Consider the following 27255-nt stretch of genomic DNA (forward strand, 5'->3'; position numbering starts at 1 on the left):
ATTATCATTTATTTAATGATAGTTTATTTATGAAGTTAAGTATTTATGATCTTAAGATCTTAAACTCTCTATTCCGAATAAAACTTAAAATCATATCTTCTGTAATGAGGTGATTAGAAGGAAAGTTCATATTCAGTACAAAACAGCATTTGTTCATATATATTCGGCAGATCGAGAGCAAGTCTAAACATATATATATTTTTTTATTAAATATAAGTTTTTAAAGATTACTGTATAAAATTTCATAATTAGATTTTTTTATTATTTAACTAACTCTTCATATTTAGATAGGAAAAATAATATCATTTCTCTATTCATGCCCAATTTTTTTTAATAAACCACAGAAACTTATATGTCATAATACCGTTTTTTCCTATATACAGCAAAATCTCACTTATGTGATCACCTACGGGGTACTTACATAAGTGAGGTGGCCGCCTAGATTCTCCGTATGAAACCGTAAACGAAGAAGAAGTGGCCGCCTAGACGGTGTTATGAAAAAATTGATATGCAGAACTGTAATTAGAGTGCTTTGTTGAATCCTGTTGAAAGTTCAATACAGATTATAAAAGTAAACGAAATAATTTACATAATACTGTACACACTAGTAATTTGCAATATACGGTAATTCAAACTTTCGTACAGAATAATGTATTAACGCTAAAGAATAGATTGGAGTATACAGGGTTCGTGTAAAATGAACGCAAGCTGTTTCAGTAAGGTTTGTTCAAGTGAACATACTCGACGAACCCTGTACTGTATTGTGCAGTACAGGGCTCCTTTTGGTACTGTATTCAAGTACTGTACAACACAGTACCAAACGGAATTGTTTTGTACCCATAGACGGATTCAATACCCCAACAAAATTAATATATTTATGAAATAATAATACAGTTTTTATTTAAATACAGTACCGCATTTTGACAGGAGAATTTAGAAAATATTAAACAGAAGTCACTAGATATGCAAAAGTGTTCAAGTGTCGGAAAATAGTGTGAATAATTAAACGGGCTTTTACATCAGACTCGTCGATATTTTTCTTCGAGTGTTACAAATGACCTGTCAATGATATAGACCAATACCGCCAATATACATAGTTATATTTGTACAAAATGTAATTTTGTATAAAAATATTGAAAAATGCATAATTGTTTTTCTTACTAAATTCTAGAAACAAATTTAATTTTTCGAAAAATCTTACAGTCGAAAAATTACTTTACTTACAGTCACTTACAGTCGAAAAATTAAATTTTATTTATTTTATTTTATTTTATTTGAACATTTATTTTATTTGAAGCCTCATCTCTTGTAGGGATCTCAGCAAACTGTTTTAAAACTATACCAACAAACCTCAGTTCATTTAAAAAAGTAATTTGACGACGATTCCGCCATTTGAGTAGAATCATTATCGAATTTTATTCGTTTTCTTACCTTTCATTTTTCGAATCTATATATAGTATGCTTGGAGTTCAGTTTATTATTTATAAATAACTAGCCCGTTATTTGAAACCTTTATTCCTCTACTGTACACAATTTAAAAAATTTTTTAAATGTGTTAGATTAGTCACGCGGTGTGATAAACCATTACGTAAGATAACCTTTGTAGTTATATAAATCAAATACTATGATATATAACAAACATTAAAACGAAAACCATATAGAGAGTTTGGTGATTTCACCCTACTATTATCACTCGGTGGTACGAAATGGCACAATTTCATTGATCAAACAGACAGCAATTGAAATACCTAACAGCAATTTAGCAAAGCTAAATAGCAATTAGCAATTTAGTCCTTTAAAAAATTGCTATTGTTTAAAGGACTTTAAACAATACAATTTGTTTAGGAACGCATGAGTTTTTTTTTTTTTTTTTTTTTTTTTGTTCTAATGGCCACGTAATGATGATAAGTGTCACTATTGAACGTTCTTGACCATGTAGCCACCAAGATGAAATTTGATTTATATTTAAACTTGTGTCGTTTTCTCAGAATTTAGGGGTGACCATGTAACCGAAGTAATCATCAGAATCATTGTAATGTATTGGCAACGGAGCCAAGTACCAAGGACGCGAGGTGTAAAGGTAAGCAAGCGCCTCTCACACCTGGCAAACATTTATGCGTCGTGGACTAAAAAAACTAAAAATATCTCGCGCTCTTTGCTATTTTCGTCCTATTGCTATTATTGCATATTCGTCCGGCCCTAGTATGTCCCTGAAATTTCCCGTCAGTGCACAGTGATTCTTCTTTTAAACTAATAGTTGAAATGGTGCTGCGACGCAGCCTGATGGATGAACCAAAGATCTGGCACTAGTAATTCCGTTAAATTATGAATATTTAATTAAAAAATTGTGGCACCATCTATATCTGAACATCGGAGTTGTAGGTATTCAGGCCCACCCTGTATATATTGTATATTTTATTTTGAACTTACCGGTATGTTTTATTTTCTATAATAAATTCTTATTTAAAATAAAATTATTTCGTACAATACAGATCTTCATCATTCAGCTACTTATGATAAAATAAGTTAAAAAGGGGCAGCTGTTTAGATATTTGCCAAAGACGTCAAAAACATTGCTACGGGCTCTGGTAGTCATAAATCAAACTTTTACCGTATTTTGCTTTTTAGTCAAAATATAGGCTATATATTCAATTAATTATTTAATTAATAACTATTCAAATTAAATTTTTCACTTGTTTTTAATTGAAGTTTTTTTCGCTCAATAGAGGTAAACTGAAAAATAGACAAGGAGAATAGAGTTGATGACAGAAAATTCATGCCTTGAAGAAAATTTTCGTCAGTAAATACCTGTGAATGTAGTGTGTTGAGTACTTTTGCTCTAAAACGCCACTTATACTCGTTGACTCTGCCCATCTTTCTTCACAGAAATAACCGGTGTTTAAACACATATCATTTGAAGATTAATAAACACTTAATACTACAAAGATAATAAAATTTCTAAAAACTAATCAGGGGCCGAGTAATAGCACTTCGATTTAAATAATAAAACAAGAGTTAGATTATAATAAAACAATAATTATCGCATAATAAGAACGTCCACATAATACGTATTACATGTCCACCATTTTATTTACTACTGAAGTAGAGATGTTATCAACATATTCATTATATTATTGTTAATTGTCTACTTGGACTTTACTTATTAATAGGACTTTATACTGGTGTTTAAAGATTGGCACAGTAATGAGAGTTAGTTCAGGAAAGAACAAAATTTCTTTATTATATCACCTGTAGTAATAATTTCTGTAAACTAATAAAATAATTTCTAAATAAAGTAAATAAAAACTGTTAATAACAGTCTTTATTTACTTTATTTATTTAATTTTAATTATACAGTGAAATGTTTAATTGTAAAACGAGAAATATTATCCAGTTATACTCGGGATTGGAATATGTATTTACAGTAAGTTTTAAAATTGTATTTTATTGCTAAGAAATTTTAAGTTATACAGTAACTTATTTGTTTGTTTTGTTACTTTTTAGTGTTTGTTAGTAATACTGCTGATGAGGGGCATGCTAGCCCGAAACACGTATAATATGTGTACTGAAATTATTACTACAGGTGATATAATAAAGAAATTTTGTTCTTTCCTGAACTAACTCTCATCACTGTGCCAATCTTTAAACACCAGTATAAAGTCCTATTAATAAGTAAAGTCCAAGTAGACAATTAACAATAATATTAGAATTTAAGGACAGTAAGGCTTTTACAATAACATATTCATTAGTTTACGAAAAAACCTTTGTTCGTACATTTGTTTTAGGTTACCCTACATATAAATTAAATTCACGAGAATTTATCACATTTCTTAGAAAGTATTTTGTTAATTAATAAGAAGCTTAGCTTTCTAGGATTTCTAACAAAAACGAATTCAACTGAAAAAAATGTAGTTAATGGAAATTATATTTTCGTAGGTTGGATAAAAGTTTTATTGGCGGTAAATTTTAATCCTGAGACCATTTGCCTTGATAGACATGGATGGTGATCGCTGCAAAAATAGTTTTGTCTAAGGATGTTCTCAGTTATTTTTTAATAAATCTACTAACAAAATTCCGAAATTGAATTTTATGTAGGGTCGCCGTACTTCCTGATTTGGAACATTCGTTTCGATTGGAAAAGTTTTTCCGAAATGTCCCGATTTGTTCATTTTTATTAAAAATACTCTGATTTGTCTTTTAAAAAAGTTAAATAAGAATTTTGTCGTGCATGCATGTATCAACTGTTATCGCAATCTCATATGCGCACGCCTTTAGTAATCTTTGAAGCATGCGCCGTGTTATGTAGCCTTGTGTAGTGCTGTGAAATGGCTTCACAACTATCTATAATTTCTTGCAATCATTGACGTAGGATTAATCAATGGTTACATCTTTCCATAGCCTAGCTTTTTTATTTGTCTTTTGCTGTTTTTACTTTGTGCACACTATTTAATCATGTTTACCATGGATTCGGCCAAGTCCACAATAGAGCAGCCGGATTTTCTAACAAAAGCTTAGTTAAAGCTTTTAAAGCAAATTTTGTAACATAATAATAAATGTTTAGTAATTGATAATTCAATAAAATTTATTTAATTATAGTTACTCACTTATTTTCTAAAGTAGCTACTATTTTCCTAATGGGGTATCCATCAATTTTTATCACAATACAACTTCATTGTCCCGATTTTTAGTTTTGAACTTATGGCAACCCTAATCTTATAGCTAAATTAATATTCTAAATGAAATCTTTCCTAGTTGAAATGTAGAACGACTCTCTTTTATTTCAGTGAATTCATTTCAAGAAAGCGCGATTTTGAAGAACATCGAAATTTCCTCAAGAAAAATAAAGAACGACGATAACAAAACCGAAAATGATGCGCTTTTCATTAGCAACATCAGGAATTTTCATAGACGGTCTGTTCCGGATAAGTCGGCCTCGTCCCTCACCACCTAGCCGACTCCATTGTGGGTACGATAAAAATGCTTTATTAATGCCCATACGGTAGAAAAAGTCAAAACCTAAATAAATCCTCTTAGCGTTCCAGGTTATCAATATCAAAAATGAGGAAAGTATAATAATAATTATAAATTTTTTTAAAGTTGCAGTTTTGTTCCTACATCGATTTGTGCAATATAAAGCAGTATAATTAAGCTTAAATTTATTTTAAACGTTTTAAAACGTTAAATTCAATAATGAATTATAAAAGCTACTAAATTTGATTGAAATTTTAATTGAAAACTACATTAGAATCAATCACAAATGTTTTGATAACATGTTCCAATATCTTCTGTAAGGTGTGAAGCGCGATAGGAATACACAGACACGTGAATTCAATTAAAACAAATTTAATTTCGCGATTAATAATATATACAAATAAGTTCTTTGTGGATTCCCTCAGTCCAACTTCTCTTGTTGTCCGATTGTAACAATAAAACCCGCGCGATTCTTAACTAACTTAAACCTAAAAGGATAGAAAAGTATAAAAGTAGGAAGTGAGAAGAATTGATAGGATAGTGGGGTACCCTTGTTCTCGCTGAACTCCGATTCCGGCTGGTGGTTTATTCTGCGTATCTCTGGGTTCGTCAACGTTGTAAAAATACCTTTTAGGATAATTTCTTGTCAGTGTCTTTGACTCTACGGTCCGGATCCTCACCTCACGGCTCTCTATTCGGCCCTCGTAGAATTCCGTCTCACGAGCTCGCCGTTCTCGTCCGTGCTTCCTCGTGTCCGGCCGGAGAAAAAGTGACTCTTCGATGACCCAGATTTTACTCGTCCTCCACTCGAACTCTTTGTTCCACACGACCCCCTGGTGGGTGGGGAGTGGGAAGCCCGCGTTCCCAGAAGCCAGAACAATGGACAAAGGAAATTAGAAAGAAGGGTTAAGAAGGAGAGAAAATTATTAAAACTAATTAAATCTAAAATTCATATGTACAAAAATATGGCGTACAGCCACATACGCCCCATCGGAAAGGCTCAAAGTCCATGATGGAGTTTGTAGTAATCTACTCTCCTTTTCCGAAGGTGGTATCGACCCTCGCTTGCGGGAACAGCTTGATGCTCGTCATCCGATTCAAGGGGATTCTCTGGTGATGCATCGTCTTCTTGCCGCCTGATAGGTATCATCGGCTGTCTCCTGTACTGTAATGCAATCTCATCACCTCCATCATCATCAGACATATCCGGGGAATCATTGTTGTTGGGTCGGTAATGGTTTCGACCTTTATATACAGCATATGAATAATATGGTTTCAAACGATCGAAATGCACAATACAATTTTTCTTTCCATCACTACCACCCAACTCTGCGGTTACTGGACCTAAAATTCTCGTAATACGGAAAGGACCCGAATACTTAGGGGAAAATTTTCCGAACTTCCTACCCTGGTGCTTGCGTAACAGCCACACTCTCTCACCAACACTAAAGCCACGCCCTTTCCTTTTTATATTGCACCGCTCCCTATTCTTTAAGTTGTTTTGCCTGCTCCGTGAATAAGCCAAGTTACGAACAGTGTTCAATTTTTCTAACAGCTCCCTCCGATAATCATGCAAATTATGGTGGGCCGGCACGCCCGTCGGAAAGACCTGAGGTAACCTGGGGTCAAAACCGAAGAGAAGGAAGGCAGGGGATTCGCCGGTGGATGCATGAGTGGCGTTATTATAAGCAAACACTGCCTGAGCAAGATGCTCATCCCACTTCCCATTACTTCCTCTGGAGATCCGAGCTATAATACTACATATAGACTTATTAAACCGCTCACAAACCGAGTTCGCACACGGACGGTAAGCAGTAGTGATTTTATGTTTGATACGGAGTATGCCACATAATTCCTGAAACGTGGAAGAAGTGAAATTAGCCCCCCGGTCTGAGATAATAATTTCGGGGCAACCGTAACGGCATATCACATGCTGGAATATGGCGTCTGCTACGTTCTTTGCAGTCTGGTCCTTAATAGGAATTGCTTCAGAATACCTGGTGAAAACGTCAATGATAGATAGAATGTACCGATTTCCGCTGGGAGTAACCATGAGTGGGCCGACTATATCTATAGCTACCTTCTGAAAAGGGAAGCCAGCTAACTCTGTTTCTTGGAACGGCTCCTTTCCCTTGTGTAAATTAAACCTCTGACATGTCCTACACACCCTCACTACCGATCGGACTACCGATTGTAGACCCCGTATGTAGTAATGCCTGTCAACGGTATTACAAGTCTTCTCTATGCCCAAGTGCCCCCCAAGGCCCGACTCATGGAACGCTCTAACAACCTCTTCACCCATTTTCTGACCTACACATATCCGCTTCCAGTTATATAGGCCATATCTTCCCGGTTTAATGTGGACCAACACACCTCCTTCCAACTGGAATTCTGGCTGGACACCCTTTCCGGCAAGACCCTGATGCATGTTCCTTTGAGCCTTCGCAAGACCTAGTTTCATTTTTTTTAAAAAATCGTCTTCCATTTGTGATTCCACTACTCTATGGTGGAAACTGGGACTATGCACATCTAAACACTGGTTGACCAAGTTAGGTCTCTCTCCGCAACATATCGGGCGTGACAAAAGGTCGGCCACCGGATTGTGTTTACCCCTAACATGAGCTATCGTAACATCGTAATTCGTCAATTCTAAGGCCCATCTCATTAATCTGTCGTTGTGATTATTCATACTCCTCAAGTAAGATAAGGGCTTATGATCCGAATATACAGAAACTTCGTGACCTAGAACTATCGATTTGAAGTGCCGGAGAGAGAGAATAATCGCAAGGCACTCCTTCTCGATCGTTGAATACCTCAATTCCGGTCCCCTAAACTTCCTGCTATAATATCCGAGTGGGACCACGCCTTCATCCCGTTGCTGTCCCAAAACGGCACCTAGCCAACTATCAGAGGCATCGGTATATAGCACAAATGGAGAAGAGAAATCTGGGTGTGCCAAAAGGGGGGGGTTTGATAAAACTTCCTTGAACCTCATAAACTTGGACTGACAATTACTGTCCCAAACAAAATGTTTCCCTTTTTTTGTTAGTTCAGTCATGGGCAGCGCCATCTCGGAAAAATTGGGGATGAAATTGCGGAAAAAACCGACCATTCCGAGGAAACTGCGAACCTCTTTGACATTACGCGGGGTTCTACATTCCTTAATTGCTTCGACGTTGCCTGGGTCAGGGTATATACCATCACTACTAATGATGTGACCTAAATATTTAATTTCTCTAACACAAAATTTGCTTTTGGTAGGGTGGAGCTTCAGATTTGCCTTATGTAAGATCCCTATCACTTGATCAAGAAGTTTTAAATGCTCCTCCAGAGAAGGGGAAAAAAGGATGATATCATCCTGAAATACATAACATTTGTTTCCGATGAAGGGGGCGAGGAGACGTGACATACAATATTGAAAGAACCGACCGCTGTTCTTCCCCCCTTGTGGGATACGCGTTAATTGATATTTGGACCAAGGGGTAGTGAATGCAAATATATGCCTAACCTTGGGGTCAAGCGGGATCTGGAAGTAACCGGATTTGAGGTCTATTACGGAAAAGTATTTGCTACCATGGAAGGTCGTGAGTATTTCGTCCACCCTACTTAGCGGGAACACCTGTGGTTTCGTTATGTCATTAATCCTACGTAAGTCCAAAGTCATCCTGATTTCACCCGAGGTTTTCTTCACAATATGGATGGGGGAATTCCATTCCGAATGGCTTTCCTCTATGATGCCTGCCTTAAGATATGCATCAGTCAATTTTTTTAACTCGGCAAGGTAGCAATTCGGAATACGGTATTGACGGGTATTGATTACCCGGTTAGTGTCTATTTCAGGGCTGTGCATAAAAAGATCGGTGCCTTTCAAATCTTCGACCCCCTCCGAAAACAAACCGGGATACTTATCGAGGACGCGAGTCACCTGATTTTCGTCATTCATTTTTGTAGTTCCTGGAGTTATGGCGGTGCCAACCAGAGTACTACTTAAGCAATCGAAATACATGATCGATGGGCGAGGACTATGGTTCAATACTCTAGCTTCACGACTGATGAATGTACATCCATCAATTATCAATGACGGGATTGAGTTGATGACATCCATCCCCAAGATCCCTTGGTATTCTAGCCTATCCGGGAATTCCATACAACAAAGGGAAGCGGGTATTATCTCATCCTTGTAGCTTATCGATCCCTTTAGGACTTCCTTACATGTGGAGATTGTGCCGTTGATACCTCTGATATGGGTGATCTCACCCCTTCTTGCAACCTGGAAGGACTTAGCCAATTTCGCGTTTTGAGTCAGCGCTATATCAACTAAAGACCTTTCCGCACCTGAGTCAATTAAGAATTTAATCTCTACCCCCACTACCCTGCCACATATTAATGGGAGTCCCCTCTCCGAACATGAAAATTCGGTCAGTTTAAAGATGAGGATGGGAACACGACACTGACCCTGATCAGGTTCCCGGACTAGTTTAAATCCTGACTATTTCTTTTGGGGCATTTCCTAGCCAAGTGATTTGGGCTATTGCAAACGAAACAAAGTCTGCTGTTAATATTAGGCGACTTAGTAGTCTGGGTCGAGTTTTCGGCCATCTTGGAAACTATTTCGAACAGGGTTTTCAACCCTTTTTCTAAATTGGCTAACCGATCCTCATCTTTTGGAGTCTTGTCAGGGTTTACTTCAGGACTAGTACATTCAGCACCCACTTCGCTTTGGGAGTTATAACAGACCGTTTTGAGGTCTCTAGGATTACTACATTCCTTTTCTAGCTCTTCCTCCCTTTCAGCGCATTCGAAAGCTTTCTCTAAGGTAGCAGGTTCCCTGCGACATACGTGACTTCGGATACTTATGTCTAATCCCCTGATGAACCTCTCCTTGATAATCTCATCTTTGAATGTCACGATATTTGGGTTACTCCGGATAGCCCTAGACATTATGGTTTTAGTCCTAATGATATACTCACTGACTAATTCCTTTCCTCCTTGCCTCAAATTTAGTAATTGATCGAGTAAGCCCCTTCCTTTCCCTTCGTGCTTCTGGAAACATTTAATTAGATCTTGCTCAATTTCCTTAAACGTTGGTGCAGGCGATTGCTCCAATAAACAAAAGAAAGTGTTTAATGGTTCACCTTTTAGTTTAGCTTGCAACGCAGCCACCTTAACCTCGTCCCCCCATTGGGCTAACTTAGCCACATTATCAATGGTTCTAAATAGTTGATTTATATTTACCGTGTCGTTAGGCGAATTTGAGAAAGTGGGGATCATCCCTAAGAATCCAGTAACCACGAGTGGGGGGTTCTCACTGTGGCTTTCTGCCACCAAACTCATACTGGGAGTACCTTTGTCCTCCATATAACTTACAACGATGGCTGATAATCAGTACAGCTATACAGAGAATTGGATCAACGAGGAGGGAATCCTGTCGCGGACGCCAATGTAAAGTGTGAAGCGCGATAGGAATACACAGACACGTGAATTCAATTAAAACAAATTTAATTTCGCGATTAATAATATATACAAAAAGTTCTTTGTGGATTCCCTCAGTCCAACTTCTCTTGTTGTCCGATTGTAACAATAAAACCCGCGCGATTCTTAACTAACTTAAACCTAAAAGGATAGAAAAGTATAAAAGTAGGAAGTGAGAAGAATTGATAGGATAGTGGGGTACCCTTGTTCTCGCTGAACTCCGATTCCGGCTGGTGGTTTATTCTGCGTATCTCTGGGTTCGTCAACGTTGTAAAAATACCTTTTAGGATAATTTCTTGTCAGTGTCTTTGACTCTACGGTCCGGATCCTCACCTCACGGCTCTCTATTCGGCCCTCGTAGAATTCCGTCTCACGAGCTCGCCGTTCTCGTCCGTGCTTCCTCGTGTCCGGCCGGAGAAAAAGTGACTCTTCGATGACCCAGATTTTACTCGTCCTCCACTCGAACTCTTTGTTCCACACGACCCCCTGGTGGGTGGGGAGTGGGAAGCCCGCGTTCCCAGAAGCCAGAACAATGGACAAAGGAAATTAGAAAGAAGGGTTAAGAAGGAGAGAAAATTATTAAAACTAATTAAATCTAAAATTCATATGTACAAAAATATGGCGTACAGCCACACTTCCATATTTTAACATCTTCAACTACTCTTGTGTGACGGCCGGATAGCCGAGCGGTCGTGGTGACAGCCTGCTGCTTTGGGGAACCAGAGATTAAATCCGTACCGGCCGATAAATTCCTAAGAACTTTTCGGCCGGTGGCGGTCCGTCCAGATATGTCGGGCCCAGTTCCTCATTACTTGGTCGCCCTATTGTGGGCTTGGACTAACCCATAATGGACTTGCTTTTTTTTTTAAACTCTTTCCGCCCTGTGGGCACTAAGAGGGCCTCTTTTAGTAGGCCCATTATGGGTTCGGCCAGGCCCACAATGGGACGACCGGGTGGTGAGGGACGGGGCCCGACATATCCGAACGGACCACCCCCCGAAAAATTCCTGGGGATTATTCGACCCGTTCGGATTCGATCCCGGGTTCCCCAGAGCGGTAGGCTGCCACCTTGACCGCTCGGCCATCCGGCCGTCATATAATGGACTTGCTAAAAGAAGCCCTCTTAGTGCCCACAGAGCGGAGAGTTAAAAAATATATTTACTCTTACATAAAAACTATTACTATTAAACATAATTTAAATAAAATATTTATAAACACAAAAAATATTTTATTTTCCGTATTTTAGAATAATCTGAGATTCTCGCAATTAAATTTGTTTTTTTTTTTTTTTTTTTTTAAGCGATTTTAAAAGATGGCAGCGCTATAAGTATCTACTGTATGCCTTGCCGAGCTGTATATTGTATTTGTTAGGAGTCGTGTGGTCTGGTGGGGAAGATGTAGTGATTTTGTAAAAATGAGAACGGAAGGGTTATCCCAAAAACAAAATGAATAATTACGAGAGCGTCTTTAACGTTCGGTAAGTTTAATATTGTATAAGTTTTTGAATTTGAAATTGTTGTTTATATGGTTTGGATATTTAATACTTGGCGAGCGTCCAGTTTGAAAATGATTTTATGATGAAAAAAATGTGATTGGGAGAATTAAAAAGTCGATCGGATATCTTTGAGAATATAATATTGCACTTTAAAAATCTCTCATTTGTTATGTTCTAATGAAATTTAAAATTCTTTAAATAATTTTATTTAAGATTTTGGACTAAAATTTCTGTTAAATTCCAGATGTGATTTATCAGATTTAACAACAAATTCTATGTAAATAATTCTAATCATTTATTATTATTATAAGCAAAAATAAAATTTATTTATATACAATTTTTAAATATTTTACATATATTATTAACAAATAATATAATTCTTCCTCTTCTTGGATTAAGAGAAGAAGAAGAATTAATAACAAACTAAAGAGTTTCATTTTCACAGTGTGTAACGTGAAGACAATGGCTGCGTTCGGCAGAGTCAACAGTTGTAACTGAGCAAAGCTGTTTTGATCAGTAACTGTTATGTAGTTACATCTGCTGAACGGTGAGAGATGTATGCGTTGGAACAAAAGGCAGCCACTGTTGGTCAGTTTCGGGTAGCATAAATGAAAGACATTACTAAATGTGATGTCAAAATATCAAGCATGTTCCGAAACGGCACAACTGTAGAAAGCGTTTGGCAGAAAAATACTCGACAGCTCCAGAACTGTTGAGTTTGCTGAATGCAGCCAATGTATAAGAAAATTTCAATCATTATGAGATTTTTCTGGAATTTTCACAATAATTTGATTAAATGATCACCATATGTTTTACATTGTTGATCATTTAATGAGAAACAATAAAATAAGAATGATTTTCAAGTCAAGATTCTTTTTTAAAAATCTAAATTTTAGGTTTTTATGTATATAGATAAATTAATGTAATAAGTCTAAATTAGTTTTCAGAAAAATTGAATTTGCTAAATCTGCTTGCTAGAATTCTATATTTGTTAACTGTACTGACAAAATCTTAGGTATCAAATTGTATTTAATTGTAGAAAGATGTTTTTGATCTAGTAAACAGACCATAGATCTTATTAACAATAATTAGTTTGAATTAAATAGCTAAATCTACTTGCAAATTTAAGACAATCTTTGTTTCTATCATTCTTACTAAAATGGAAATAAAAGTGAAAGTAATGAGAAATATAGGGCATAAAATACAGTATTATTTAATATCTTAGTATTAATACAGTGTATTATTTTTGCTAATTTACTTCAGATCTATATATGAAATATTAAATGTTTTGGAAATTGCAGATGTGGAAGCTTTTATTAATAAACAAGTTTAAGTCAAAAATATACCTTTATCTTATTTCCTTTACAATATGCTTGTTTATTTTAGATTTTTTTAGAACCAAATAAAATGAAAATAGGCTGAAAAAATAATTCCTTGCATTTTGTCAATTCCATTTGTTGAGCATATAAATTAAACAAATTAGATCATTTTCAAAACATCAAAATAATTCAATTTAAATGATACAAAATTAAAAACAAGCTGTAAATTTTATTTGCAGCTTGATTCTTTAAGAATATAATAATCTAAAATTTTAATGTTTTGTTGGTAAAGTGTCACTCAACAATTATGTAACATCATTAAGGGTTTTTTAATTGATAAGCAATGCATTGTCTAATTGAATTTAATTGATATTATGTTTATGTTATATTTTTCTCTAAGTTTGAATTTTTTTTTTTCTGTAAAGTTCTAAAGTTCTAGCAATTTTTCTTTTTTCTTAAATTTTACATCCTTATTTACAGCTATTACTATCGAAACTTATTGCCAGTCAACTTCATTGGGTATTTGTCTAATTGTTTAGATCAAAATCCATCTTCAGTTTATTTAACTTCCTTATTTAATACATATTCTGTTAGGTCTATAATTACTCTTCCTTTTCTCAAATCTTTATATTCTTAAATCCTGCCTTTGAAAATTTTTTATACCAGACATAAAAATTTACAAGACAATGTATTCATATATTTCAATCTTCTTTTTTCATCAGCTTTAACTATCAATATTAAAGGAATTTCTAATAAAAGAAAACAATTTTTTAAATCATTTTTAATTATTTATGAAAACATGTAGATTTAACTCCTACATAATAAATTTGGTTTATTTCCAGAAAATTATGACAGTAAACAAGAACAGTTGTCAATAATTAAGCAAAATTAACATTAAAAAAAATATTAGTGAAATATATCTAGGGAAAAAATTTCTCTGGATATAGTAGGACTCTACTTTTACTACCTAATTTGTTTCTAAAGAAATGGGAAACAAATCTTATTTTCCATAACTTTAATTTTGAATTTGAGACTGTATTAATGAAAATAATTTTTTTCCATCTGTACATAAAGTTTATACAATTAAAAAACATTTAATTATAGTATACTTTTGCCAATCCAAACTAATTATTGTTTTTCTAAAACAATGGTGAACTTTACTTCTGATAAGTAGCACTGAGTTCAGCGTTAACGTAGATTCTTCCTTTCTTCCTAAACGATGAATTGGAAATCATACGAACGGCAGTACAACACGCTGGGTTTACAGGCGCCAAATTTACACATATACTGCGTAGAGTGAACGACTCCATCCACCCATTCACCACGCTACACAACAAAAAAGAAATGGCAATAGTATCGTCAACATTACCATATCTAGGAGCACAGTTCATACTCATTAGCCGTATATTCCAGCGGTACGGCTTCGTGCTCCCCTTGACCCCTCTACCCAGCCTACGCAGAAGCATATGCAACGACCGAGACAAAATCAGCGCATTAGAAAAATCGGGGGTCTACGCGGTGCCACTAGAAAATCCAACAACAGGAGAAATAGAGAAATATATAGGGGCAACAGCAAGAATGATCGCCTGCCGTATCGCAGAACACCAGGATGATATAAATAAAGGAAGGCAAACAACAGAGCTGACCAGAAAAGTTCTACAACAAGGTTACACTCCGCTTTGGTCAGAAACAGCGCTCCTAAAAAGCTCCAACAATAGAAAAATAATATTTATCTGGGAAGCGATCCTCACAATAACAGCAGAGGCATGCAATGTCCCCACCCTGGACTTGCCCGAAATTTGGGTCACTCTTTACAAGCGCATAAACACTCAAACACGCCGACAAGCGCACACGTAGCGCGTGTGCTTTTCAGCGCATGCACTGTCAATCGTGCCGATTTAAAATCTCCTTCAAACCGGCGAAGTTACCGAACGCTAAAAGAATACATTATTTTTAAAAATTCGCCAACGAAAATCTTCCGTTATCGGTTTGGAACGTTCGGCACGTGCCTCTTTCAAATTTGTTCTTTCCACATTCGCCTGAAGACGACGATCATAATTTTTCGTCGAAAGTACTTGCAATAAAAAGGAAGAATCTACGTTAACGCTGAACTCAGTGCTACTTATCAGAAGTATATGCAACTTTGGCGTGAGTTAACTTTTATTATTTTCTAATGGTGAACTTTGATGGGATATTTAAATTTTTAGAATACAGAATTCCATTATGCCTGAGGAAGAACCCAACGAAGTTTGAAAACATTTGCGATTTACTGAGAGAAGAAACACACCGGTCAAAGGCACTTTGGTTTTTATTTTAATTTCGTTCCGGTGTTTATCCTTTATACTTTAATTATTGTGTAAGGTTGTTGAAATTACTGAAGAGTTCAATTGTATAAAAGCAGAGTTGTATATATGAAAAAAGAAAGTCAAAAAGGACTATATACAAACATGTCTTTTAAAAATGTTTTTTTAAATTAGATGTGCAGTACCAAATATGCTAAATCTTAAAATGTGTTCATATTAATCTTGCAAATTTTTTTAAGATGCTGTCACGTAATGAAAGTAACATATATACGTTTGTATGCAAAGTTTGTTTTAATTTTTGTTTGTAAGTGTTGTATTGTGACTAAATTATTACACTGTTATCATCTATTGTTTCACTAAAAACTAGAAATCTTGTTTTAAAAAACAGCAAGTTTAATATGACCAAATGAATATTTTGAGAAAATTCTATTTTATGTGGTACTGAATATTTTACTTGCATTAATTTTTTTTATAATTAAACACAGTTTAAAAATAAAACGTGTTATTAACTAAGTAAAAAGTAGTAAAAATACCAAATAAAATGATTTAGATTAAGCAATGTTTATGTTAACACAGATTCAGATTAGGTAGTGTGCACTATGCTGTATAGCATGGGCTCCCAACTTGTGTTCTGCAGAACCCTAGGGTTCCAACAATAAAAATTTGTGGTTCCACAATAAAATCCGTTGAGTCTAGTGATGTATAAATGAGCCAATGCAGATTTGGGATGTGAGATGTAATTGTTCTAGTCTTGGATTCTCATATAAGAACTTGATTAGAGACTATACATTAGGATGTCCCTTATTTTTCGAATATTTTTTTTTTCTAACGCATAGGGCCTAGTTTTGTTTATTTTACCCTTAAATACTCCCACAATAAATTTCAGCTCATTTTGATCACTAGAACCCGTGCTGACTTGCATCGAATCATTTCCATACATGTGGTGCTAGAGAAGTGGCACGTATTTGCTTTGTTTGCCATTCTAACACAATTTGTCGGGCTATTAACACGTATAGTTTTTTTCGAAGATGTCAGTGGAATTACGAAGCCCTAAAAAAAACATGTTTTCTTAGTCGGAGAGATAAACCACTAAATCACGGGTGCAAAATTAGCATCAAATCGGCAAGTACTCACAGTTTTGATTTTTAACATTTACAAAGTTAAACTAACTGAGTGAAAGCATAAATCTTGTAATACATGAGTGTATCATATTTTGGGAAAAAGCTAGAATACCTAAAAAATCTATACCTAAGTGTGTCAAGAAATTGGTGGATCTTTATCACATATGGAGAGTCTCCATACCAGATAAATATCCACCAATTTCTTGAAACACTTAGGTATAGATTTTTTAGGTATTCTAGCTTTTTCCCAAAATATGATACACTCGTGTATTACAAGATTTATGCTTTCACTCACAGTTAGTTTAACTTTGTAAATGTTAAAAAACAAAACTGTGAGTACTTGCCGATTTGATGCTAATTTTGCACCCGTGATTTGGTGGTTTATCTCTCCGACTAAGAAAACATGTTTTTTTAGGGCTTCGTAATTCCACTGACATCTTCGAAAAAAACTATACGTGTTAATAGCCCGACAAATTGTGTTAGAATGGCAAACAAAGCGAATACGTGCCACAAGCTTCTCTAGCACCACATGTATGGAAATGATTCGATGCAAGTCAGCACGGGTTCTAGTGATCAAAATGAGCTGAAATTTATTGTGGGAGTATTTAAGGGTAAAATAAACAAAACTAGGCCCTATGCGTTACAGAAAAAATATTCGAAAAATAAGGGACACCCTACTATACATATGCTAAAGTTATTTATAGCTTTATAAACAGTGGGAACTGATTTAGCAGCAATGGAACAAATTGAAATTATGATATAATATTTGATAAGGTAATGGAAACCATACAAACAGTAAAACAAACTAAAGCTAGAAAATCATTCAAAAATTATAACTTTAAAAAGGATCCAACATATAAATACAAAAATACAAATACTCTGTTAAATCTGTATGTATGTGTATATATTTGAAAATTTCAAAACGACTTTTAAATGTCTTTTAAAAGATTGAAATCAAATCAATTGAAATTAAAACAATTTTATTTAATTAATTTTGAATTTATTTTTAATTGTAGTTTTATTTTCTGTTTTGGTGTAAAGTGGCTACCTAGTATGCATTAATTTGTTAATATCTGCAGGGTTTCAATGTTTGTTATGGTCAGGGTTCCAACGTTTTTTATGGGCTCCAGTAACCACCACCTTATAAGTTGCCGAGAGAATTTTTAATTAAGAAAACTAACGTTTTTGATCTATTCCATAGATCATCTTCAGGTTTAAACTGACAAACAAAAATAATTTCATAGAATAGAACACAACATATTTAAATTCAAAAAAATCGACAACGGAGCAACTAATTAAAATGAGAATTAAAGTGTAAAAAATACACAAATGTAAACTAACAAACACATAAGGGGAGATTAAGAAAGAGAATAAAGCTGGGGTTTATAGGATCCCTTATGAAAACCAGCAATTAGGATTAAAACAGGAGTATATAGGGGTCACAACGAGAAACCTAGTTGTAAGGGTCAAAGAACACAAATATGATGTAAGGAAAAGTTCGAACGCAACGGTACTGGCCCAGGCCAAAGAGGATCCGTCATTGAATGGGAAGAGGCGGAAATTGTCAGACAAATATATTTCCCAACTTTAGCAAAGACGGTGGAAAAAATAGAAATATACAAGAGTAGACTCGACAATAGATGCATTAACGCCAGGGACGCTGAGGGATTACCGTCAGCTTGGAAGTTTGCAATTAAGAGACTTTCAAATGGCTTATGATTTGCGATGTGTTTCGTATTTGGAGAACTTTAATATTTTATTATCTGTTAAATGGTGTTAGCGTGTGTACTAATAACTTTGGAATTGTTATGTGTTTGTTAGTTTACATTTGTGTATTTTTTACGCTTTAATTCTTATTTTAATTAGTTGCTCTGTTGTCGGTTTTTTTGAATTTAAATATGTTGTGTTCTATTCTATGAAATTATTTTTGTTCGTCAGTTTAAACCTGAAGATGATCTATGGAATAGATTGAAAACGTTAGTTTTCTTAATTAAAAATTCCCTCGGCAACTTATAAGGTGGTGGTTACTGGAGTATATATTTTTGCTGAGTACGTTTATGTTCAATGTTTTTTTATGGGTTCTGTTACTGCTATTTAAAGGTTGTGTTTTTATTTGATTGCTCCAGTAATTTGAAAAGGTGATAGTTATAACATTTTTTATTGTAGTGAAAAGGGTTCCATGATAAAATTAAGCTAGGAACCTCTACTGTATAGCATTTTATACAATATTTGGACCAAGTTTGACTTCCAGAAATCTAGGATTACCAGAAAACTGGTTAGTTTTGAATTTGATAGTACAGCTGTGGTTTGCCATATGGCCATTTTGTTTTGATTTTCATAATGTGTGTCAAGCAACACTGGTTCCAGTCTGACTGCTGTTATATGGTGTTAAAAACAGTTTTGTTCTTTACTTTCCATTGTTTTCTTTTTATATATTAAGTATATTTAGCATGTGTCTAGAAACTAGAAAATCCAGATCTCTTCTGGTCCCAAGGTTATTGGATATTTGACCAGTACTATATGATTATGATGGAAAATTTGCAAAATGCTATTATGCTTGTTTTCAGCTACTTACAGTATCTTTAACAGTATTTTATAAAGAACAAAGAAATTCTAGAAAATACTAAATTTATATTTTGAATTTGTTCTTTTTATTTCTTTAATCTGTTCTATTTCAGAAATTTATTTTCATATAACATTCCTGAGAGAGACAATAGGTAAGAATACCTAAAGACATAAAAATTTTGACATAATAAAGAAATATTTTAATTCATCAAAGCTTACCATTATAATCAGTCATGGTCTTTTTCAAACCATAATAAGTCAATTTACTCAGGCATTTCTGCATGTAATTACAATATGTATACTGTACAGTACATAGCCAAACACTTGCCTTAATTACTCGAGCTATAAATCTGCTAATTTTAATAATTAATACTATAATTTGCTACTAGAGATAGACGTTAGGCGCCATCTTTTATTTAAATTATAATTATTAATTTATTTAAATTAATAATTATAATTTAAATAATTTAACAATAACACAACATCACATTAATCCGATAAATATAAATTAGTACACAACCATCAACCGTAATAATTGGACAGATTACAAGTAACAATTAATTTCCAAATTTAATATTTGTTGCTTGTATTCTGCCCAATTATTATGGTTGGTTGTGTATTAATTTAAATAATTTATTAAACAATTTAGAATCATCTGGAAGAAAAGTTAGCCTGGGGTGGGGCTTGAATCTGCAACCTCTGCTTGCCATGTGGTGTACTTGGCAGTTGTGTCACCAGGACCCCAAGAAAACCTTTGCTTACAGATGTATTTATATTGGGCTTCATTATTTATTAATTTTACATAGCCTGGGGTGGGGCTTGAATCTGCAACCCCTGCTTACCATGTGGTGTACTTGGCAGTTGTCACCAGGACCCCAAGCAAACCTTTGCTTACAGATGTATTTATATTGGGCTTCATTATTTATTAATTTTACATTGTTTTCTTAAGTTTTCAGAAATTCTCAAATAGTAATTATTTCAAACTTTAAGGACAAGATGCGGTTACTATTTGAGGGTAGTTTATTACTCAAATAAAACTGATATCCAAAGTATGGTACCTATGGTCCACATTACCTTGGATAATTAGGATGCTAATAAATTTCACATACTTTCAAATGACAGTAATTTCATTTAAAATAAAATTTAAGAATTTTTATATTGTTATTAAAAATGCATTATCATTGTTCTGTAACATTTATCATTTTGATATTCAAATTAATTTTTTGTGTTCTGAATTCAGTTTTATTACTATTACTTATAGAAAAGAGTGAATATATGGTGTTCATTTTCAGTTCAGAATCATATACACTGATTTTTGTTTAAATTTGACTAGCCCATCATTTTAAGTTTTTTTAAATTTCAAACTCTGATTTTCTAAAGTTTTGAAGAGTTAAAAATATGAGATGACGAAACTCCAAACAAGACTCTAGTGATGGAAAAATTCAAATTTGTTTTGACAGTATGTTTGATTTTGAACTATTATAAACTGTAAATAAAGTCAATCCTTTTAGAATGTTTTTCACAAATAACAAAACTTTTTAATTCCAAATAAAAGTATTCTTTTAGGTATGTTTTTATTCTTAATATTAATTTCTTGATACAATTATTTTTTAAATTTTTTACTTTTAAAATGCAATATTTTCTGGAATATATTATTTGTAATTTACATGTTTTTTTTATAAGTACTTGTTTATTTGTTGAAGTAAACTAATGAATATGTACAGTACAAAATAATTTTGATCAGCAATCATTTTATTAAATTTAATTGTATATTGTAATTAATATAATATTACACTAAACTTTTTTTTTATTTTCAGGAATTTAAAATTATGAATCTTGGACCGATGAGGCGTTTAGTTGGATTTTTATTATTATGTTTGGTCATTTCTGTAATTTGCTCTGTATTCATAGCATTTTCAACTTTTTCTTCATGCTCATGTGATAAACTTCAAAATGATAATCTGGTTAGTTTAATTATTGAGTAAATATTAATTTTCAATTTTATAATATACAAACTTAATTTCTTAATATATAACTTCAGTTTATGATATTTAACACTGAATTATATTATTAAAATATTTAGTTTATTTTAATTTGTTAATATGTCAAAATATGAAATTTAAAATTTAATTTTTTTTATTGATTTTCAGAAAATATGAGAAAGTGTTAAGTAAATTATGTTTCACTTATAATTGTGGATTGTTTAATATATGTCTCATAAATTAATGAATAATAAATTTAATTTATAAGATACTTTATGAAAAATTTAATTTAAATATTTTGATTACCAAATGTTCTAAATGGATTCTAGTAGGTTTATTTATATAAATCTAGAAGATTTAGTATTCTCCTCTGAATTATAAATTACATGTAAATATTCATTAGATAAAAAATTAAATTAAAAAACACCTCAGAAGCTGGAAATGGATATAAATATTCAGACAGCTTATGTGTTGATTTCAGCAGGTACATTTAATGTAAAAAACAACCAAACTAACATTTTTGATCACTGTCAGAGATCTTCGTCAGGTTAATGTACTGTTCCTTGAATTGATTGTTATTTGAGCTGTTTTTACTTTTCCAGCTGTTAATATATAACAGCTGGAAAAGTATAGAAATTGGTCAAAAAATGACACCATCAAGATTTTTACATTGTTGGACTCAGAACAGTTTGAAATATTGAGAAATGCAAAACAATTTGGGAGATTTTTCTGTATGTATGGATGTGTGTGGGGGGAGCACAATTTTGTTCAACCTCCTTGAAGCTTAATAACTCTCGTTCTTTTTGTTGAAAGTTTCTGAAATTTAGCAGGGAGGATTAATGATATTAAATTTTGGTGATTAAAGGTCAGAGTGGGGAGATAGAGGGTTGCGTGTATCTTCAGTAGGATCAGACTTAATTACAATTTTACTTGTTATTAGTATTTATAATTTTTATAAAAGCCATTCATGGCAACAAGCCATTTTATAACAGTTAAAAATTTAAAAAGTTTTACATAAAATATGATAACAGATGGCATCACCAAATGTTGCGAGGAAAGTTAAGTGACTCATTGCTGGATTTTTTAAAACATGGAACATTCTGTGTGCCATGTGACTGTGTTCAAATTCAGAACAAAAACGTGACATACATAATGACAAAGTATGATGTGACAAAAGTTTTTTAAATATGCGCACAACTTTTCATAACACAATTGGAGATTTTTTCTAGTCTATCTCCAATTTTTAATTTTACTACTATACATCTGAAATGTGCTCTTTTTTTATACATAGTGGTATATTAAATTTATAATGTATGACTTTTTCTGTAGCTCATTCCTTAATGTATTTGTTGAATAACAATTTACTATCTAATCAGACTAGGAAAACATGTAAATAATCTAAACCATTATTAACTTCTCCTTCCTATTCAAATTGTATATTATTTATTAACTTTATTTTATTCATGAATAGTTTAATAGCTAACACTTTTTGATCATATACAATAAAACAGTCATTTTGCTTGATAAATAAGTGTGCATTCTAATTTTACCTCTTTTTTTAACCAGAATACAGTAAAAAAATCATGTGACCTGCACTAAAATGGCAATGAATCTTATATACTGTAAAATACAGTAACAAATAAGGATTTTTATTTTATTCTTTTATAGTTACTTTTTTTGGCTATTTAATCAGACTAATCACATCACATTTTTTGAGGAACTTTTACTTGGTTTTATTATTTTTCATTAGACTAAATCTCCAAGATGTACAGTACATTTCAGGTTTTCTACCCTTCTTCAGTTGGAGTTTTACAATTTGATCTAATAAAGTCTACATAATTAAAATTTTATCTTACAACATTACTTATATTTTTAAGAGACATGAATTAAATTTAACTTAATTAGAATATAATTTTAGAAAATATTTTTTTCATCATTTTTAACAGTATACACTTGTTGTATTTTTTACTATAATTAACAATTGAAATATTTTATCTATTTGTTTTACAATTATATTTTGTTAGTTAAAATTACTTACAATTTTCTGTTTTTCACATGGATTACAATTTTTCCCTTTTGATATAATTTTTCAGAGAGCACTGACAAGTTTTACTCTTTTTACAGCTTTTACTTTAGATATATTTTATTATATATAATTACTGGAAATGGATTTGCTTCCCCTAGTGACATTTATTAAAAAATTGTATAAATGAAAATGAAGAAACAAAAATAAATGATATATGTCACTTGCACAGCTTTCATAATTTCATGTGCAGTAAGATCATGCTTGAGCAAAGATACATATGCAACTATATATAAAGTAGTAAATGCAATGCAACTTAAACAGATGTTACATTAAAGGGCCAGGAAACTTCTATAAAAACTGCAAGTCTAGAGCTGGCAGCTGTGCATCCTCAAAACTGGTACAGCAAACATCTTTTGCAGTTATCATACTTACTATATTCTTTTCAGTATTAAGTGATAAATTAGTGAACTTTTATCATTAAAAGTATATGAAAACACCTTGTTAAACAGAGGACGGTTAATTGACCTCTGCTGGGAGCAAAAAGTAAAATCAGTGTTATCTTAAAAACTTTATCCTGGAAAACAATGATTACTAGTCAAAAATAACTAACTAAAATATCAAAGATCTCAGAATAATTACCAAAAACACTGTAAATAAGCAAATTCGAAAATCAAAAGCAGTCAGTTGATCCCTGCTAGGCGTTCTAGTGTTAACAAATTTAAATTCACACTTAAATTCATGTAGTGGATTACTGGAGAATATAAATATATTTGATTTTATATAATTTCAACTTATTGCAATCTGACATAATGCGATTCCACTGTAGTGTACTGAACTACACTGTATCATTACAAATAATATATTAAATTGTAATCCTAAATTAAATTACATTAATTGCTAAAACATATAATTAAATATAAATAAAATATTTTATACTTTATAATTAATTTGATTGTATTTATTTAAGTATCAATTGAATAGACTCTCAAATTGGGGACCACATCAGTTAGCTGTAATTGTGCCATTCCGTAATCGATTTGAAGAATTGCTACAATTTTCACCTTATATTCATCGTTTTTTAAATAACCAACAGATTCGTCATAAAATTTATGTTATAAACCAAGTAGACAATTTAAGGTAAGATTCAGATATGATTTGGTTAAGATATTAATTATAAGAAAATTTGTTATTAACTGTATCTAAAAACATTTAGTAGTTTAATAATTATTTAATTTAATCTCTGTAAATATTAATTTACAAATTTTAAAAGTAATTAATTCTTATACCTCTATGTCCTTACTGTACTCAATTTTAATTATGTCTTTTCTAAAAGTAATTGTTCAGAATTAAAATTTGATTACATACTAACTTTTTTATATAGATTTAACCGAGCATCATTGATCAATGTTGGTCATTTATTGAGTCGTTCTGAATGTGATTATTTAGTCATGCATGATGTGGACCTTTTGCCATTGAATCCCAATTTAAGCTATTCATATCCAGAAAGTGGTCCTTATCATATTGCTGCACCTGAATTGCATCCTAGATATCATTATTCGACTTTTGTTGGAGGCATCCTTCTTTTGACAAGGGAACATTTTGAACTTGTATGATTATTCTTATTTTTTATTTACATTATTATTAAATTTATGGAAGAATAATGTTACTATAATTTCACTTTTAGTTAAATGGACTATCTAATAAATACTGGGGTTGGGGTTTAGAAGATGATGAATTCTATGCTAGAATTAAAGAAGCTAAATTGAATGTAAGTATTACAAGTTTTACTTTAATATATATATATATTTAAAGTTTTATGTGAAACAAATTATTTTGAATATTGCCTTGATTGATATTAATGATTGATATAAGCAAATTCTTCTTTAAAAGTAAAATTAATTTTATAAAATATGATTATGTACAGTATATTAGCTAACCATTACAAAACATTAACAATACCATAAATATCTAATTTTTAAATATTTTTTAGTGTAGTATTTATTGCAGCCTTTCACTATTTAGAATTAAACAGATTATATTTCAGAAGTTTTCATTTAAAAATATATTTTAGCATTACAATAATTTCTCATCATTCTATTGAAAAAATCATTTATTATAAATTACATAATTCATTTGGAAAAATTATTTATAATTTACTGTATCTTAAAACAGAATTATTTTGAATTTTTACTTCAGCAACACATTAGAAGTTGCTGAAGTAATAATTTGATACAGATCCAAACAATAAACTAAATTATTATAATTTCTTGATTTTAAGGAATTTATACATTTCTGTTCTACTTTTAAAAATATGTGTTTTTCTTGATTTACTGGCTTAATATTAGTCTGAAATAGTGCATCTCAAACTTTTTTGGATCACTGCTCCCTTGATTGTGACTGTTAATAGTAATGCGTCCTGTTATTTGTACACAGAACAAGGATAGGAGGCAACAGAACCTATCACCCCCCCTATCAAGCCTAACGCCTTTTTGGATAATTCAACCAAACTTCAGGTGACGATATTCCAGTACTTTGAGAAGCACTGGTCTAAAAAAAAAAAATTGTTTGTGAAGCAAAATTCTTAAAAATTAGGACCAAAATTATTGATAATTTAAATTAAAGATGTCAGAAGACAGAAACATTCTCAAACAGCCACATGCAACTCCAGACTGCAGGTTGCAAATCATTGAACTAGGGGAGAAATGAATATATATTTCCAGTGAAGATCAATTTGCACATTTTCATACATCTTTCCTTTTTAGCTGAATGATGGTCATTTATACAGAAAAGATAAAAATTTTTTGAAGTGGGAAGTTATTTTATTAAGAAATTTTACACTTAATTATAGCTATTACAAAATAATATATACAAAATATCTAATTGTTTCATCATGTCTTTGTTTATTACTTTTGTCTTTAGAACATTATTCACTATATTTTACAAATCTCAGACCAATTTATAATTATATAAAATATAATAATTTTTATTGATTTATAAATTGAATTGTTTTTCTTTCTCTAGTATTTATTATGAACTGTCTGTAGAAGATACATTAAAATGTATTCAGATTATTTCTCACTAAATCAAAGCTTTATAATTTAAATAACACTAAGAAATTTTGTATGATTGTTAAAGTGCATTATATAAATGGAATTCTACATTTTTGTTGGTTTATTTCCATAAATCTTAATGTTTTAATTTAAAAACTATAGAATTATGAAAATTACACTGTATTTTTATTTATAAAGTAAAAATAATAATAATAATAATAAACAGAAAAATAAAAAATTTTGGCTCTCATTCATCCAGCTTAAAAATCCTTTAACATTAATTGATATAATTTTAGAGTTGCTTTTCATTTCTAAAAGTGGTGAAGTTTTGCATTATTTCATTGCAGGTATCTTCCTAGGACAGTTCATTATCATATCAAGGCATTATTCAGGTATTAAAAAATACTGAAGAAAAATCTGATTGCCAATAGTAAATAATTTGTAAGTTGATATAAAAATTTTTTATTTGAAAAACAGCTACTATTTGAGATATTGTGTAATTAATGATTTTGTTTAGGTAACTCGTCCAAAGGGAATAGTAACAGGTCCTAAGAATACGTTTCTTCATATCCATGATCACAAAAGTCGAAGAAGAGATACAGCACGACTTTTTAATCAGAAAGAGGTTTGCTAAAATATTTTCAGTTTTATTAGATTCCTTCTGATATGTTTCTTTAACTTTTATTTATTTTTTAGGCTACAAGACGTCGAGACCGATTAACTGGACTGACCACAGTAAAATATACAGTGGTCAACAGACATGAATTAGTGATAGGCACTGCCCCTGTTTTTGTATACAATGTCAAACTTGTCTGTAACTATACTTTGACGCCTTGGTGCGAGCATAAATATATACCAAAAAAATTATAATTACATGATGAAAAATAGTTCTAAGAAAATGACGGTGCTCTTGTTTATCCAAAGAATTATTAAAAGTTGTTTATAATATTTA

The 27255-nt window shown here is 32.2% G+C and overlaps 1 protein-coding gene across 1 annotated transcript; it reads left to right on the forward strand.

Annotated features, from left to right (window-relative positions):
- The first annotated feature begins 11781 nt into the window (after positions 1-11781).
- beta4GalT7 (beta-1,4-galactosyltransferase 7) lies at positions 11782-27255 on the forward strand. The gene is made up of 7 exons (XM_067276917.1): positions 11782-11919; positions 21063-21209; positions 24221-24390; positions 24635-24860; positions 24938-25021; positions 26821-26928; positions 27000-27255. The coding sequence occupies exons 2-7, from the start codon at positions 21075-21077 to the stop codon at positions 27171-27173; spliced, it is 897 nt and encodes a 298-aa protein (XP_067133018.1). The 5' UTR covers positions 11782-11919; positions 21063-21074; the 3' UTR covers positions 27174-27255.

Source organism: Centruroides vittatus, unplaced genomic scaffold (genome assembly GCF_030686945.1).
Source record: "Centruroides vittatus isolate TY-2023 unplaced genomic scaffold, ASM3068694v2 contig_717, whole genome shotgun sequence".
NCBI classification, from domain to species: domain Eukaryota; kingdom Metazoa; phylum Arthropoda; class Arachnida; order Scorpiones; family Buthidae; genus Centruroides; species Centruroides vittatus.

Excerpts from the sequence above, each read along its gene's own strand:
- beta4GalT7 (XM_067276917.1), top strand. The coding sequence starts at position 21,075 with ATGAATCTTGGACCGATGAGGCGTTTAGTTGGATTTTTATTATTATGT. Across the intron at positions 24,391-24,634 it reads AACCAAGTAGACAATTTAAG|ATTTAACCGAGCATCATTGA; the intron begins GTAAGATTCAGA and ends TTTTTTATATAG. Across the intron at positions 24,861-24,937 it reads CAAGGGAACATTTTGAACTT|TTAAATGGACTATCTAATAA; the intron begins GTATGATTATTC and ends TTTCACTTTTAG.